The 17,263-nt window shown below is 51.4% G+C and overlaps 1 protein-coding gene across 6 annotated transcripts; it reads left to right on the top strand.

The window, feature by feature from the left end:
• The first annotated feature begins 2,789 nt into the window (after positions 1–2,789).
• Positions 2,790–17,208, top strand: BCKDK (branched chain keto acid dehydrogenase kinase). Of its 6 annotated transcripts, none has more exons than XM_073648843.1 (14): positions 2,800–2,967; positions 9,446–9,501; positions 9,696–9,742; positions 9,835–10,046; positions 13,331–13,399; positions 13,485–13,595; positions 13,670–13,717; positions 13,790–13,909; positions 13,994–14,092; positions 14,396–14,469; positions 14,543–14,671; positions 15,123–15,212; positions 15,285–15,446; positions 15,864–17,208. In XM_073648843.1, the coding sequence occupies exons 4-14, from the start codon at positions 9,855–9,857 to the stop codon at positions 16,006–16,008; spliced, it is 1,239 nt and encodes a 412-aa protein (XP_073504944.1). In that variant the 5' UTR covers positions 2,800–2,967; positions 9,446–9,501; positions 9,696–9,742; positions 9,835–9,854; the 3' UTR covers positions 16,009–17,208. The 6 variants fall into 6 exon arrangements, with proteins under 6 accessions (XP_073504943.1, XP_073504941.1, XP_073504944.1 ...); XM_073648844.1 differs by having other exon boundaries at positions 2,827–2,930; XM_073648845.1 differs by lacking the exon at positions 2,800–2,967 and adding an exon at positions 8,425–8,659.
• The last annotated feature ends 55 nt before the right edge of the window (positions 17,209–17,263 follow it).

Below are 17,263 nucleotides of genomic sequence, written 5' to 3'. Positions count from 1 at the left end.
ATAAGGCAGGAAATCCCACTTATTAAACCTGACAGGGCACACCTGTGAAGTGAAAACCATTTCCGGTGACTACCTCTTGAAGCTCATCAAGAGAAAGCCAAGAGTGTGCAAAGCAGTCATCAAAGCAAAAGGTGGCTACTTTGAAGAACCTAGAATATAAGACATATTTTCAGTTGTTTCACACTTTTTTGTTAAGTATATAATTCCACATGTGTTAATTCATAGTTTTGATGCCTTTAGTTGAATGTACAATTTTCATAGTCATGAAAATACAGAAAAATCTTTAAATGAGGTGTGTCCAAACTTTTGGTCTGTACTGTATGTGATCCGTGTGATGGAGAAAACAGAGTTTTAAATACCTGGCCTGTAGGTAAGTAGTTTGAACAACAAACTGCTGTGAATTGCTTCACTGACACACTAAAGGAAATTTTTAATGGAGGCCAGATATGGCAGTATTTTCTGACAACGTATATGTGATCCATTTGACGGAGAAAACACAGTTTTGAATAGCTGGATTTCTAGCGCTGTAATAAGGAAAGGACCTGGCTGTATTCTGCAGTGCCAACAAGCAAATGGCGCAGAAAAAAGGTGTTCTCTGGATTGCTTTTTAAGCAAATAATGAGGATTAAGATCCAAAGAAAGTATTCCTGGCCCCTGAGACCTGGGCCTATGTATAGAAATAGCGAACAGCAGCAAAAGGCAGAATTGGAATGGAGTCTCTTGTGCTATATGCACTGCAGTCTGCTATATACACTGCCTGCCTGCCTATATACACTGCCTGCCTGATATCTCTGCAGATTAGTCCTCAGAAGGACTCTTTGTTAAGATGGATATGTGTAATGTACAGTTTTTCTCCCTACACTACCTAATACACAAGCAAATCTTTCCCTGACACAGCAGCAGCACCTCTCCCTACGCTGTGTGATCCGGAGTGACTGTGACGAGCATGGCGGTGCCAGGTCTGATATAGACCTGATGATGCTGTGCGGCCAGCCAATCACTGTAATGCCACAACCAACATGGCTACGGCATTACAGTGAGTGACAGGCAATTCCTGCATGTTCATTGGGTCTGTAAAGAACGCCAAACATGCAAGGAGGGGACCCGAGCTACCGCCGAGCAACCACCCGGAAATACTCGGCGTGCGCCGAGCATCTCGAGCAGTGAGAAGCTCGGGCGAGTACTGAGCAGTAACGAGCATGCTCGCTCATCACTAGTAGCAACAAATTGCCAGGACTAGATGGGCTTCCCGCAGAAATATATAAGAAATTTGGAAATATTCTACTTCCGGACTTACTGGCTACCTTAGAGGAAGCGGTGATTGGGGGGGGGGGGCCCTACCCCATTTAATGCAAGAGGCGGTGATAGTAGTCATACCTAAGCCAGGTAAAGACCCTTTAATCCAACTCATATAGGCCCATATCTTTATTGTCAACTGATATTAAAATTATCATCATCGCCTCGGCCGTCCTTACCTCATCATCGCCTCGGCCGTCCCTATCTCATCGCCTCGGCCATCCTTACCTCATCATCGCCCCGGCCGTCCTTACCTCATCATCGCCCCGGCCGTCCTTACCTCATCATCGCCCCGGCCGTCCTTACCTCATCATCGCCCCGGCCGTCCTTACCTCATCATCTCCTCTGCCGTCCTTACCTCATCATCTCCTCGGACGTCCTTACCTCATCATCTCCTCGGCCGTCCTTACCTCATCATCTCCTCGGCCGTCCTTACCTCATCATCTCCTCGGCCGTCCTTACCTCATCATCTCCTCAGCCGTCCTTACCTCATCATCGCCTCGGCCGTCCTTACCTCATCATCGCCTCGGCCGTCCCTACCTCATCATCGCCTCGGCCGTCCCTACCTCATCATCGCCTCGGCCGTCCCTACCTCATCATCGCCTCGGCCGTCCCTACCTCATCATCGCCTCGGCAGTCCTTACCTCATCATCGCCTCGGCAGTCCTTACCTCACCATCGCCTCGGCCGTCCCTACCTCACCATCGCCTCGGCCGTCCCTACCTCACCATCGCCTCGGCCGTCCCTACCTCACCATCGCCTCGGCCGTCCCTACCTCACCATCGCCTCGGCCGTCCTTACCTCGTCACCGCCCCGGCCGTCCTTACCTCGTCACCGCCCCGGCCGTCCTTACCTCGTCATCGCCCTGGCCGTCCTTACCTCGTCATCGCCTCGGCCGTCCTTACCTCGTCATCTCCTCGGCCGTCCTTACCTCGTCATCTCCTCGGCCGTCCTTACCTCGTAATCGCCCCGGCCGTCCTTACCTCGTCATCGCCCCGGCCGTCATTACCTCGTCATCGCCCCGGCCGTCCTTACCTCGTCATCGCCCCGGCCGTCCTTACCTCGTCATCGCCCTGGCCGTCCTTACCTCATCATCGCCCCGGCAGTCCTTACCTCATCATCGCCTCGGCCGTACTTACCTCATCGTCTCCTCGGCCGTCCCTGCCTCATCATCGCCCCGGCCGTCCTAACTTCATCATCATCATCGCCTCGGCCGTCCTTACCTCATCATCGCCTCGGCAGTCCTTACCTCATCATCGCCTCGGCCGTCCTTACCTCATCATCGCCTCATTGCCTCAGATGTCACGTGTTGTGACATTCCCGCGCTTTTCAGCTTTCACTGAAAGTTCCGCTCTGACCACAGCTATCTCCATGGAAACGGTGCTGCAGCTCCGACCCTACATGGCTATTCTCTCCGAGCTCTGCAGTCTGGACTCCAACAAAATGGCGCCGCGTTCGTATATGAACAGCTCACCTGACTGCGGCTCCCATGATTCTTTGCTGTATAACCCCTTTCCATCAAGTGGTGACGTAGCCGCGGAGCACGTCGGGAGTTGTAGTGAGCTGCTAGAGGAGGCCGCGAGAGAACAACAGAGAAGGTGAGGAGCGGACACCGGAGAGCAGCAGACCGGGGAGGTGAGGAGCGGACACCGGAGAGCAGGAGACCGGGGAGGTGAGGGGCCGCTGTGTACAAGGAAGACGGCTGTGTGTGTGTGTATATACAGGGGGGGAGAGGAGGAAGGCTGTGTGTGTACAGGGGGGGAGAGGAGGACGGCTGTGTGTGTATACAGGGGGGGAGAGGAGGACGGCTGTGTGTGTATACAGGGGGGGAGAGGAGGACGGCTGTGTGTGTATACAGGGGGGGAGAGGAGGACGGCTGTGTGTGTATACAGGGGGGGAGAGGAGGAAGGCTGTGTGTGTATACAGGGGGGGAGAGGAGGACGGCTGTGTGTGTATACAGGGGGGGAGAGGAGGACGGCTGTGTGTGTATACAGGGGGGGAGAGGAGGACGGCTGTGTGTGTGTATACAGGGGGGGAGAGGAGGACGGCTGTGTGTGTGTATACAGGGGGGGAGAGGAGGAAGGCTGTGTGTGTATACAGGGGGGGAGAGGAGGAAGGCTGTGTGTGTATACAGGGGGGGAGAGGAGGACGGCTGTGTGTGTGTATACAGGGGGGGAGAGGAGGATGGCTGTGTGTGTGTGTACAGGGGGGGAGAGGAGGACGGCTGTGTGTGTGTGTGTACAGGGGGGGAGAGGAGGACGGCTGTGTGTGTGTGTGTACAGGGGGGGAGAGGAGGACGGCTGTGTGTGTGTGTGTACAGGGGGGGAGAGGAGGACGGCTGTGTGTGTGTGTGTACAGGGGGGGAGAGGAGGACGGCTGTGTGTGTGTGTACAGGGGGGGAGAGGAGGACGGCTGTGTGTGTGTGTACAGGGGGGGAGAGGAGGACGGCTGTGTGTGTGTGTGTACAGGGGGGGAGAGGAGGACGGCTGTGTGTGTGTGTACAGGGGGGGAGAGGAGGACGGCTGTGTGTGTGTGTGTACAGGGGGGGAGAGGAGGACGGCTGTGTGTGTGTGTACAGGGGGGGAGAGGAGGACGGCTGTGTGTGTGTGTACAGGGGGGGAGAGGAGGACGGCTGTGTGTGTGTGTACAGGGGGGGAGAGGAGGACGGCTGTGTGTGTGTGTACAGGGGGGGAGAGGAGGACGGCTGTGTGTGTGTGTACAGGGGGGGAGAGGAGGACGGCTGTGTGTGTGTACAGGGGGGGAGAGGAGGACGGCTGTGTGTGTGTGTACAGGGGGGAGAGGAGGACGGCTGTGTGTGTGTGTACAGGGGGGGAGAGGAGGACGGCTGTGTGTGTGTGTACAGGGGGGGAGAGGAGGACGGCTGTGTGTGTGTGTACACAGGGGGGGAGAGGAGGACGGCTGTGTGTGTGTGTACACAGGGGGGGAGAGGAGGACGGCTGTGTGTGTGTACACAGGGGGGGAGAGGAGGACGGCTGTGTGTGTGTGTACACAGGGGGGGAGAGGAGGACGGCTGTGTGTGTGTGTACACAGGGGGGGAGAGGAGGACGGCTGTGTGTGTGTGTACACAGGGGGGGAGAGGAGGACGGCTGTGTGTGTATACAGGGGGGGAGAGGAGGACGGCTGTGTGTGTATACAGGGGGGGAGAGGAGGAAGGCTGTGTGTGTATACAGGGGGGGAGAGGAGGACGGCTGTGTGTGTATACAGGGGGGGAGAGGAGGACGGCTGTGTGTGTATACAGGGGGGGAGAGGAGGACGGCTGTGTGTGTGTATACAGGGGGGGAGAGGAGGACGGCTGTGTGTGTGTATACAGGGGGGGAGAGGAGGAAGGCTGTGTGTGTATACAGGGGGGGAGAGGAGGAAGGCTGTGTGTGTATACAGGGGGGGAGAGGAGGACGGCTGTGTGTGTGTATACAGGGGGGGAGAGGAGGATGGCTGTGTGTGTGTGTACAGGGGGGGAGAGGAGGACGGCTGTGTGTGTGTGTGTACAGGGGGGGAGAGGAGGACGGCTGTGTGTGTGTGTGTACAGGGGGGGAGAGGAGGACGGCTGTGTGTGTGTGTGTACAGGGGGGGAGAGGAGGACGGCTGTGTGTGTGTGTGTACAGGGGGGGAGAGGAGGACGGCTGTGTGTGTGTGTGTACAGGGGGGGAGAGGAGGACGGCTGTGTGTGTGTGTACAGGGGGGGAGAGGAGGACGGCTGTGTGTGTGTGTACAGGGGGGGAGAGGAGGACGGCTGTGTGTGTGTGTACAGGGGGGGAGAGGAGGACGGCTGTGTGTGTGTGTGTACAGGGGGGGAGAGGAGGACGGCTGTGTGTGTGTGTACAGGGGGGGAGAGGAGGACGGCTGTGTGTGTGTGTGTACAGGGGGGGAGAGGAGGACGGCTGTGTGTGTGTGTACAGGGGGGGAGAGGAGGACGGCTGTGTGTGTGTGTACAGGGGGGGAGAGGAGGACGGCTGTGTGTGTGTGTACAGGGGGGGAGAGGAGGACGGCTGTGTGTGTGTGTACAGGGGGGGAGAGGAGGACGGCTGTGTGTGTGTGTACAGGGGGGGAGAGGAGGACGGCTGTGTGTGTGTGTACAGGGGGGGAGAGGAGGACGGCTGTGTGTGTGTGTACAGGGGGGGAGAGGAGGACGGCTGTGTGTGTGTGTACAGGGGGGGAGAGGAGGACGGCTGTGTGTGTGTGTACAGGGGGGGAGAGGAGGACGGCTGTGTGTGTGTGTACACAGGGGGGGAGAGGAGGACGGCTGTGTGTGTGTACACAGGGGGGGAGAGGAGGACGGCTGTGTGTGTGTGTACACAGGGGGGGAGAGGAGGACGGCTGTGTGTGTGTGTACACAGGGGGGGAGAGGAGGACGGCTGTGTGTGTGTGTACACAGGGGGGGAGAGGAGGACGGCTGTGTGTGTATACAGGGGGGGAGAGGAGGACGGCTGTGTGTGTATACAGGGGGGGAGAGGAGGACGGCTGTGTGTGTATACAGGGGGGGAGAGGAGGACGGCTGTGTGTGTATACAGGGGGGGAGAGGAGGACGGCTGTGTGTGTATACAGGGGGGGAGAGGAGGACGGCTGTGTGTGTATACAGGGGGGGAGAGGAGGACGGCTGTGTGTGTATACAGGGGGGGAGAGGAGGACGGCTGTGTGTGTATACAGGGGGGGAGAGGAGGACGGCTGTGTGTGTATACAGGGGGGGAGAGGAGGACGGCTGTGTGTGTATACAGGGGGGGAGAGGAGGACGGCTGTGTGTGTGTGTATACAGGGGGGAGAGGAGGACGGCTGTGTGTGTGTGTATACAGGGGGGGAGAGGAGGACGGCTGTGTGTGTGTGTGTATACAGGGGGGGAGAGGAGGACGGCTGTGTGTGTATACAGGGGGGGAGAGGAGGACGGCTGTGTGTGTGTGTGTATACAGGGGGGGAGAGGAGGACGGCTGTGTGTGTGTATACAGGGGGGGAGAGGAGGACGGCTGTGTGTGTATACGGGGGGGGGAGAGGAGGAAGGCTGTGTGTGTATACGGGGGGGGGAGAGGAGGAAGGCTGTGTGTGTATACGGGGGGGGAGAGGAGGAAGGCTGTGTGTGTATACGGGGGGGGAGAGGAGGAAGGCTGTGTGTGTATACGGGGGGGGGAGAGGAGGAAGGCTGTGTGTGTATACGGGGGGGGAGAGGAGGAAGGCTGTGTGTGTATACGGGGGGGGAGAGGAGGAAGGCTGTGTGTGTATACGGGGGGGGAGAGGAGGAAGGCTGTGTGTGTATACGGGGGGGGAGAGGAGGAAGGCTGTGTGTGTATACAGGGGGGGAGAGGAGGAAGGCTGTGTGTGTGTATACAGGGGGGGAGAGGAGGAAGGCTGTGTGTGTGTATACAGGGGGGGAGAGGAGGAAGGCTGTGTGTGTGTGTATACAGGGGGGGAGAGGAGGAAGGCTGTGTGTGTGTGTGTATATACAGGGGGGGGGAGGAGGAAGGCTGTGTGTGTATACAGGGGGGGGGAGGAGGAAGGCTGTGTGTGTATACAGGGGGGGGGAGGAGGAAGGCTGTGTGTGTATACAGGGGGGGAGAGGAGGAAGGCTGTGTGTGTGTGTATACAGGGGGGGAGAGGAGGAAGGCTGTGTGTGTGTATACAGGGGGGAGAGGAGGAAGGCTGTGTGTGTGTATACAGGGGGGGAGAGGAGGAAGGCTGTGTGTGTGTGTATACAGGGGGGGAGAGGAGGAAGGCTGTGTGTGTGTATACAGGGGGGGAGAGGAGGAAGGCTGTGTGTGTTTGTGTATACAGGGGGGGAGAGGAGGAAGGCTGTGTGTGTGTGTATACAGGGGGGGAGAGGAGGACGGCTGTGTGTGTGTATAGGGGGGAGAGGAGGACGGCTGTGTGTATATAGGGGGGGAGAGGAGGACGGCTGTGTGTGTGTATATAGGGGGGGAGAGGAGGACGGCTGTGTGTGTGTATACAGGGGGGGAGAGGAGGACGGCTGTGTGTATATAGGGGGGGAGAGGAGGAAGGCTGTGTGTGTGTGTATACAGGGGGGGAGAGGAGGACGGCTGTGTGTGTGTATACAGGGGGGGAGAGGAGGACGGCTGTGTGTGTATATAGGGGGGGAGAGGAGGACGGCTGTGTGTGTGTATAGGGGGGGAGAGGAGGACGGCTGTGTGTGTGTATATAGGGGGGTAGAGGAGGACGGCTGTGTGTGTGTATATAGGGGGGGAGAGGAGGACGGCTGTGTGTATATAGGGGGGGAGAGGAGGACTGCTGTGTGTGTGTGTGTGTGTATATAGGGGGGGAGAGGAGGACGGCGGTGTGTATATAGGGGGGGAGAGGAGGATGGCTGTGTGTGCATAGGGAGGGGAGGACTGCTGTGTGTGTATACAGGGGGGGGGAGAGGAGGACGGCTGTGTGTGCATGGGGGGGGCGGTTGTGTGTGTGTGTGTGTGTGTGTGTGTGCGCGCGCGCATAGGGGGGGCAGAGGAGGGCAGCTGTGCATGGTGGGGGGGACGTGTGTGTGTGTGTGGAGCTTGTAAGCGCTGCTCTGTAGATGATTGGGTCATGTAGCTGCAGAGTGCAGAACTTGGTCCAGCATTCTGGTTCTGCGTTTTTCCTGGATAGTAAAAATTTCCCACAGACTCCTCCAGTATCTTGTACTGTTCCTGCTCTTCTGGGCAGGGGCTGACTCCATATTAATGTTTCTGGGGATCAGAGAAGGCTGTGGAGGGGGCACATATTTTTCTTATTGTGTCTGTACTTGCTTCCTTATGTTCTTGATGCATTAAGTCTTCTACTCCAATCACATCCAAAGCTGCACAGAGTACAACTTCATTACCACTAACGCAGCTGGGTTGGTGAGACTCTCCAGCCTCAGAGCTGGGGGGTAGAGGTGGGTGGGGGGTGGACTTCTTTGGCTGTGGGGGTCAGTGAGGAGGTTGGTGCATGAAGGTGTGTGTGGGGGGGGGGGGACATGCAGCTCCTGAACACTCCTTGCAGGCTGCATTTTCCATGAGCCGCCAGGTCACATGCTGACGGTTTACACATACCCAGCATTCCCTGGAGTGTAACCCTTTCCTGTCTCTGGAGTCTGTGACAGGGGGCAGTGATGTTTACTGTGATTTTTGGCTGGATGTGTTGCAATGTTTGGGCCGGGGCGGGTTGTTGTCTCCTGGGCGTCTGCACCCGCCCCCGTACTGCCTCACAGGTCACCTGGGGACTATATGTTTCAGACCTTACCCCCATCCTCTTCCTCTCAGTTAGTCGGAGTACTGTAATAACTTGCTGGGATTGTCGGCTCATTAACCCCTCCTGTGCTGCTGTTTTCACTCTGCTGCAGGCGGTACGACGCGCTCCCCTCTAGAGCGGGGTTCTACAGCTCAGGGGTGAGTGACTATAGGGGGCTTATGTGGGACCTTAGGGATTATGCACATATCTATGTATATGGAGACCCTGCTGTTTGCTTTGTGCCCCCTCTGCCAGGGCAGGAATGAGTCTCATTGGTTTAGTTGCCTGTGTAACCTTGAGACTGCTTTCTCCTTGTGTGACAGCTGTGACCCCCGCGGGCAGACTAACTCCACCATGGTCAGAGTGGCAGAGACAGTCCAGCGTTATACGGGGGTAGAATATTTACTAGTCAGCTGCGGAAACTGCTTCGGCCGCTCCTCCCGCCTTCCACGTACATATATTGCTCCCATAGATCTGACGGGAGAGATCAGGTTCCTCCAAAAGACATCTGTCACCCAGCAGCTATTAGATGCCGATGTCCGCCATCTCTACGATAATGTCACTGCAGACCATGGCAGCTTTGAAGTTGTAGGATTCCTAAAGAAAGGCTCGAGTCTGCCGAGGTGGATTGGTTGCATCTGTCCCATATGGACGGATGTCCCATGCGAGCCACGGGCCAGACACGACTAATCAAGCCTCGATGCTCTGGATATTCATTCTACGATTATAGTGAGGATTCGGTAGTTTCCTGCACCATTTGAGTTTTGCCGATGATACACGAGTGATTGTGGCTTTCTTCCATTATGGTTATAATTATTCATTGACTTGACCACTGGTGACCCCGTTACTCAGGATTGGTGGTCGTGGATGGGTGGGCTGTACATCCATGGTCCAGCTCTGTATCTGCATCGCTTACCACTTCTCATCTCCCTTCCTCCCTGTAGATGGCTGGTGGTCATGTGTCCTTCCCGTGACCTGAGCGGCTTCCTTTATTATTCAGGTAAGGCTTTTCTTGTACGTTAGTCACAATATGCCCCTTAATGTCACTGTACATTCCTCCAGTCACATCCAGAGCAGCATTCACAAACTTGCTGCTGTAGATGTACTAGAATATCGCAGAGCTCAGTGCATTGCTGCAAGATGCAGATTGGGTTGTGACTGGAGTAGAAGACCTTGCCTCTCCTTGTTCTTCAGGTTGTGACGCTTATCTGCTGCTTGGACGGCAAAGTCTCCAGATCCCAGTGAGTTTTTGTTTCTGACTTTCTCCAGATTACTTGGATTTTTCTCTTTTTTTTTTTTTTTTTTTTTCCTCTGACTCTTGTCTTTGCCGCAGGAACATCAAAAGCAGTCGAGATGCTGCGTAAGACTGTGTCTGAGGTATTGGCCAGGGGAGCGCTGAACCCCCCTCTACGTCCGTCCTCCATGTTGCTGCGATCCGGTTCCACCTCTGCCACAGATCAGAACCATATGGAGCAGGCGAGAGAGCGCTCCAAGACCGTTACCTCCTTCTACAATCAGGCCAGCATCGACATGGCGTCAGAGAAGGTGAGGAGACCAGCGCCTGCTCCCTGACTGTGTGGATGACTTATTACTCTGTGAGAGTCACGGGATGGGTCCTGAAACCTCTGTAGTAAGAATGGCTGCAATGCTCTGGTAGCCTTTACTCAATTCATTATGAAGCTAATGGTTCCCCTCTTGTACTGAAGGACCTTGGTTCACTCTGATGCTGTTTGGTTTCACGGCACCCGGAGCTATGAATATCTGCATCATTAGAATGGTTAATAAAGTGGACAATCCCTTTAATACATGTCCTCCATGATTTGTTACTCCCTGGTTGACTAAATCAGCCTTAACCGCTTCCCGACCGCCCACTGTAGATAAACGTCCGCGCTGCCTGGGCTCTGTGCAGCGCCGACGTTTAAAAACGGTGGGTGGTCCCGCAGCGCTCAGGACCCCCAGGGTCCTGCAAGTGCTGTGGGTGCGGTGCAGAGCGATTGCTCTGACAGGGAACATCATCGGGACCTGATTGGATCAGGTCCCAGTGATGTTAACCCTTTGCTGTCTTCTATATGCCGCGATCTATAGTGATCGCTGCATATAGAAGACAGCAGGAGGAGAGGGGGTCGTCTACTTACCTCTCCGACTACCCCTGATACCTTCCAGGACCTGGCTTTGCTATGGCAGCTGGAGGTCACATGACCGCCTCCAGATCTGCCATATATGGTGTCCTGCTAGGCTCAGCCTGCAGCTGAAGCCTGGCAGGACACACGGACTGTGAAACAGTCAGCAAAGATCTCATGTAATGTAATACATGCCTATTACATTACATTACATTACATGAGATCAGTGATCAGAAAAATAAAAATTAATGTCCCATACAGGGACTAAGTAAAAATGTAAAAAAAAAAAAAAATGTTTTCAAACTACTAAAAAAAATCACAAAATAAATAAAAATAAATAAAATATTAAACCAATAAATCTGTATATTTATGCAAAACCAAAAGTACACATTTGGTATCGCTGCGTCCGGAACAACCCGATCTATAAAACTGTCACACTAACTACTTCTGTGCACACTGTAATAAAAATAAATAAAAATGGAGCAAAAAACTATGCTTTTTTCCTCATATCGCTAAACAAAAAGTGGAAAAAAATGCGATCAAAAAGCAAAATGGAAATAAAAATGGTACAGCTGAAAACGTCATCTTGTTCTGCAAAAAACAAGCTGCCATACAGCTCCATCAGCCGAAAAATAAAAGTTATAGCGCTCAGAATAAAGCGATGCAAAAAAAATAATTTTTCTATAAAATTGTTTTATTGTGTAAAAGCGCCAAAACATAAAAAAATATACAGTAAGTGTAGTATCGCTGTAAAAGTACTGACCCGAAGAATAATGCTGCCTTATCACTTTTACCACACGCAGAATAGCATTAAAAAAAACTCAAAACAATTCCTGAATTGTTGTTTTTTGTTAATTTTACCTCCCAAAAAACGGAATAGAAAGCGATCAAAAAATGTCACGTACCCAAAAATGGTATCAATAAAAATGTCAACTCATCCCGCAAAAAAACGAGCAGTCACATGACTGTCGGCCAAAATCTGGAAAAATTATAGCTCTCAAAATATGGCGATGCAAAAACTAGATTTTGCAAAAAAAAAGCGTCTTTTAGTGTGTGACAGCTGTCAATCATAAAAACCCGATATAAATCTGGTATCTCTGTAATCACACCGACCCGAAGAATAAAGTAATCTCATCACTTATACCGCACGAGGAACGGCGTAAAAAATAAATAAAACCAATTCTTCACCTGCTACTGATTTGTTTATTATGTCTCACAATGTGCTCACCACACATCTAGATAAGTTCCCTGAGGGGTCTAGTTTACAAAATGGTGTCACTTGTGGTGGGTTTCCACTGTTTAGGCACATCAGGGGCTTCCAAAACGCAACAAGGTGTCCGCTAATTATTCAAGCAAATTTTACAATCAAAAAGTCAAATGGCGCTCCTTCCCTTCCGAGCCCTGCTGTGTACCCAAACAGTGGTTTTCCTCCACATATGGGGTATCGGCGTACTCAGGAGAAATTGCACAACAAATTTCATGGTGCAATTTCTCCTGTTACTCTTATGATAATGCAAAATTAGGGGATGAAAAACATTTTTTGTGGGAAAAATGTGAAAATTTAATTTTTACAGCTCGATATTATAAACTTCTGTGAAGCACCTGGGGGTTCAGGGTGCTCACCACACATCTAGATAAGTTCCCTGTGGGGTCTAGTTTCCAAAATAGTGTCACTTGTGGGGGGTTTCCACTGTTTAGGCACATCAGGGACTCCCCAAACGCAACATGGCGTCTGCTAATTATTCAAACAAATTTTACATTCAAAGTCTAATGGCGCTCCTTCCCTTCTGAGCCCTGCCGTGTGCCCAAACAGTGGTTTTCCCTCACATATGGGGTATCGGCGTGCTCAAGAGAAATTGCACAAACTTTTGGGGTCCATTTTTTCCTGTTACCCCTGCGAAAATAAAAAAAAATTGGGTCTAAAGTAACATTTTTGTGAAAAAAGTTAAATGTTAATTTTCTTCCACATTCCAAAACTTCCTGTGAAGCACCTGAAGGGTTAATAAACTTTTTGAATGTGGTTTTGAGCACCTTCACGGGTGCAGTTTTTAGAATGGTGTCACTTTTGGGTATTTTCTGTCATAAAGGCCTCTCAAAGTGACTTCAAATGTGATGTGGTCCCTAAAAAAAAATGGTGTTGTAAAAATGAGAAATCGCTGGTCAACTTTTAACCCTTATAGCTCCCTAACAAAAAAAAAAAAAATTTTGGTTCCAAAATTGTGCTGATGTAAAGTAGACATGTGGGAAATGTTGTTTATTAACTTTTGTGTGACATATCGCTCTGATTTAAGGGTATGGAAATTCAAAGTTTGAAAAATGCAAAATTTTTCAAAATTTTAACTAAATTTCCGATTTTTTTTTTTTCACAAATAAACGCAAATGGTATCTAAGAAATTTTACCACAATCATGAAGTACAAAATGTCACAAAAAAACAGTCTCAGAATCAGGGGGGTCCGTTGAAGCGTTCCAGAGTAATTACCTCATAAAGTGACAGTGGTCAGAATTGAAAAAATTGGCCCGGTCACGAAGGCAAAAACAGGCTCTGGTGTGAAGTGGTTAAAGGGATTGTGTGATATTTGGACATGGCTGCGCCTGTCCTGTTTTGTAGTTTAGCTGAATAGGGCTGTCCACGACTATTTCTGAAGTTGTGTGGCCACTAGAGGCACTGTTCTATAGGACTGACTTGTTCTTTACCCCACTGTCTGCAGCCCTCGGTGCGTCTCACCCCAACGACTATGCTGTACTCGGGACGATCGCAGGACGGCAGCCATATCCTGGTAATAATCCCGTTGGGCGATCCTTGCACAGGTCGGCAGGTGTCTTGTACAAATATAATCATTGCCTCTTTACCATCCTTAATAGAAAAGTGCCAGATATCTCCACAAGGAGCTACCCGTCCGCATCGCTCACCGGATCAAGGGTTTCCGCAACCTCCCATTCATCATCGGCTGTAACCCCATCATTCTCCATGTGGTGCGTACCCGATCAGTAATCGTCGTCCATCATCTCTGGGCTCAATGTCTAATGACCGTCTTTCTGTCTTTCAGCATGAGCTTTACATCCGTGCCTTCCAGAAGCTGAGCGAGTTCCCTGCGGTAGGTTTCAAGCCACCTGCCACATCAGGCCACACTTCTTGGGCCGTGTCTCACTCTTCCTATGTCTTGCAGATCACAGACCACGAGATGGAGGTTCGGTACTGTAAACTTCTCCGACAGCTGCTCGACGACCACAAGGACATAGTCACTCATCTGGCTGAGGGCATGAGGGAAAGCCGGAGACATATTCAGGTACAGATTGTATAATGTTCAGCCTCGCGAAACTGAAAACTAGAGTATAGAAAAGGATAAAAATGGCCACATGGTTTCCCGCAGGATGAGCACATCATCCGAAACTTCCTGGATAAAACACTAACGTCACGACTGGGTATAAGAATGCTGGCGACCCACCACCTGTCCCTGCACGAGGAGCGGGTAGGTACACTTATACATCATGTAATAAAGATTAAACTCTGTGCTGACCCTGGAGACAACGGGAGGGGTGGAAACAGGAATGTCGTGAGACTTTCTCAGAAGCAGCAGAATAGCGAGTTCAGCTCTGGAGTATAATACAGAAGGTAACTATACAATACATCACTGATCCCAAGCTACATCCTGCATATACTCCGGAGCTGCACTCACTACTCTATTGGTGGAGTAGATGTCTATTCCTTCGACTTGTTTTGATTGAAAAGTTTGTTCAATGTCTGTTTTATTTTTTTTTTTTTAATACTTCAGCCAGATTTCGTTGGTATAATTTGCACCCGTTTGTCACCCAAGAAAATAATCGAGAAATGGGTGGATTTTGCTCGGTAAGATTTCTTTTTTTGCCCTTTTTTTTTTTTTTTATTTTTTTTTTTACAACTCTTGCTCTGCTCCTTCCAGACGCCTCTGTGAACACAAGTACGGGAATGCCCCACGGGTGCGAATTAACGGTCACGTGGCCGCCCGCTTCCCCTTTATTCCAATGCCCTTGGATTATATCCTCCCAGAACTGCTGAAGAACTCTATGCGGTAGGTAGTCTGGCGCTGTAGGCCGAGGTTGTGTAATCCTTAACACTAGGACAGCCATAAGCACAGGTCACTTTGTGCTCCATGCTGCAGCTTTTTATTGTGCTGATATAGTCTGTACAGAAGCCAGTGCAATCGGATGGAGACTGATCAATACATATCCGGGCTCCTGCTGTATCCACTAGGATCAATGGTGACGCATGGCGTTTCTCAGAGGAAGAGCGCTTGTGCTGTAAGCCCACTGGGAGCCATGCAGTGCGACCGTGGGATCCTAGAGGATTTGTATGAATGGCCCTAAAACCTTTTGAGATCCCATCTGAGTTAATGCCGGACAGGTAACCTCTTACAGGCGATACCAAATACAATGATGTATCCTGCATGGTAATTGTCACAAGATATATAAAAGGGGGTTATTATGCGATCTTTAACGGTCAATGTTCCTCTTTACTGTCAGGGCCACCATGGAGTGTCACATTGAGACTCCCTACAACGTCCCGGACATCTCAATCACCATCGCGAATAACGACATCGACCTGATCATCCGGTGAGTTATGAGCGTCCTTGAGGGTTTCTACTTGAGGTCTCTGTAAAGCTTACAGCCGGTCTGTTCCCGCAGGATCTCTGACAGAGGTGGTGGCATTTCTCACGAGCACTTGGAGAAGGTTATGAATTACCACTTCACCACCGCAGAAGCCAGCAACCAGGATCCCAGGATTAACCCCATTTTTGGAAACATGCTTGAAATGGTGAACAGCGGCCATTCTGTACCTATGCATGGGTAAGAGGAGCTCTGGGTGTGTAGAATAATGCTGGTATGGTGCTTGTGGGATCCAGCCCTAGAACAAGAGAAATCTGTCTTCCTGTCCTAGTAAAAAAAAAAAAAGGGGGGTGAGGAAATGGTGATCTGTCACAAATGTTTTATCCTGCAAATACAATTTTGCTAGGATCCTGCCCAAGTACCAAGAGTTAAGAGGGTGAAATTTGGCTGTCTGCCTGCACAGGGAAGGGCTACAGCTGGCACCATTGAAGTTATCTTACAAAACAGCATTCATGTATCTGGGATAACATTGTTGCCCCTTTTTTTTTAAAAGAGGTGGTGGTGGGGGGGGGGGGAATAATGCTTAGGAAGGGTTAACTAATCTAGTCTGTGGGGTAGTCTGGTCCAGACTTAATAAGGTCTCCTCTCTTGTTCCAGGTTTGGCTTTGGTCTCCCCACGTCCCGCGCTTATGCAGAGTACCTTGGTGGCTCGCTCTGCATTCAGTCTCTTCAGGGCATTGGCACGGATGTGTACCTGCGCATCAGACACATTGACGGGAAGGAGGAGAGCTTCCGTATATAACGGGTGGGATACTCAGCGGGGCCAGGCCTTGCCTCAGCAGACTGGGTTACTCATGTGCTGTCTGGGACTCTTACCTTTTTTTTATAATCGCCCTGACTAAAATCTTCATGAAGACCCTCAGCCAAGAATTCCCTGACCTCATGGCTGTCTGGAAGCGCCCAAGCCAAAAAAAAGCCTTTTCCTCTGAGGTTGACTGATGTCCTGTACATGGAGTTGTGCCGATGGTTGCCGATTACGCCTGAATGGACCTTCAGTGCTGGCATCGCATCCATCTGGCTGATCCGTGGGATGTTATTTGGTAAAGCTTAAGGATTCTGGGGTTTTAAGATTCAGTTTTACAATTAAGGGACTACAGACTTTTGAGATTTCACCCTGAGTGTCCAAGACATGGAGTGGATCTCCTGCTAGCTTGAGATCTATATGATTGGGATCCTCTGTGGATTCTCCTGGAGCTTTATCAAAGGTCATTGCTGCTAATGACCAGTAAATGACCACTTCCTCTCGTCCACCTCCGTGGTCCTTGGGCCGCACAGTTGCTTGTGGTCTTCTGCAGTGAACGTTGCGTGTCCTATGATGTGGTCCACCAACGTATAGAGTAACGTATAGCACTTATGCCAATTGTCCAGGTATCTGTTTTTGCAGTAACCAGAACCTGTCACCAATCTCTGCAATTTTTGTCTTTCATATTTTATGGGGGAAGAAAATCGCAAAGTATGTTTAGTGATGGGTGGGTTTATTCTGTTTTTCTTTGTATCCTGTGGGATTTGTCCTCTGTGACCACGTCTCACTGGGCCGTGCGTGCGATGTTGGGAGGTTATTGCGCTTCAGGGTAGGTAAGAACTTGCACCACCTGGCGTCAACCTGCCGAGACCCCCGGATACACCACGCTCAGACCGTCTTGCCACCTGAATGTCATCCTTACCAACTTTACAGGGACATCTGAGCAGGGTCTCCTGCGACAATCATATTGTATATTGATGGGAAACGGCCGGACTAGAATCACCTGGAAGAAATGCACTTGTTTGGGGGATGATGGGGGTACGAGCTCCGAGTGCGGTCAGTGTTAAACGTCTGCACTCTCCTCAGAGGCCGCTCCTGCTCCTCACCGCCCCCCGCAGTAATGCTGGAGATTATTTTTTTTTTCAGTGGAAAAATGTCTGTTTCATTAAATAAAAAAATGCTCAGGCACAAACCAAATAATCCCAGGGGCTTCTCAATGTGTCATTTTTTTCCTACTAGAATACTCGCACAACTA

Source organism: Phyllobates terribilis, unplaced genomic scaffold (genome assembly GCF_046119375.1).
Source record: "Phyllobates terribilis strain yellow unplaced genomic scaffold, ASM4611937v1 Scaffold_9__5_contigs__length_417890890, whole genome shotgun sequence".
In the NCBI taxonomy this organism is placed as follows: domain Eukaryota; kingdom Metazoa; phylum Chordata; class Amphibia; order Anura; family Dendrobatidae; genus Phyllobates; species Phyllobates terribilis.
This window is presented reverse-complemented; position numbering and strand designations above follow the sequence as displayed.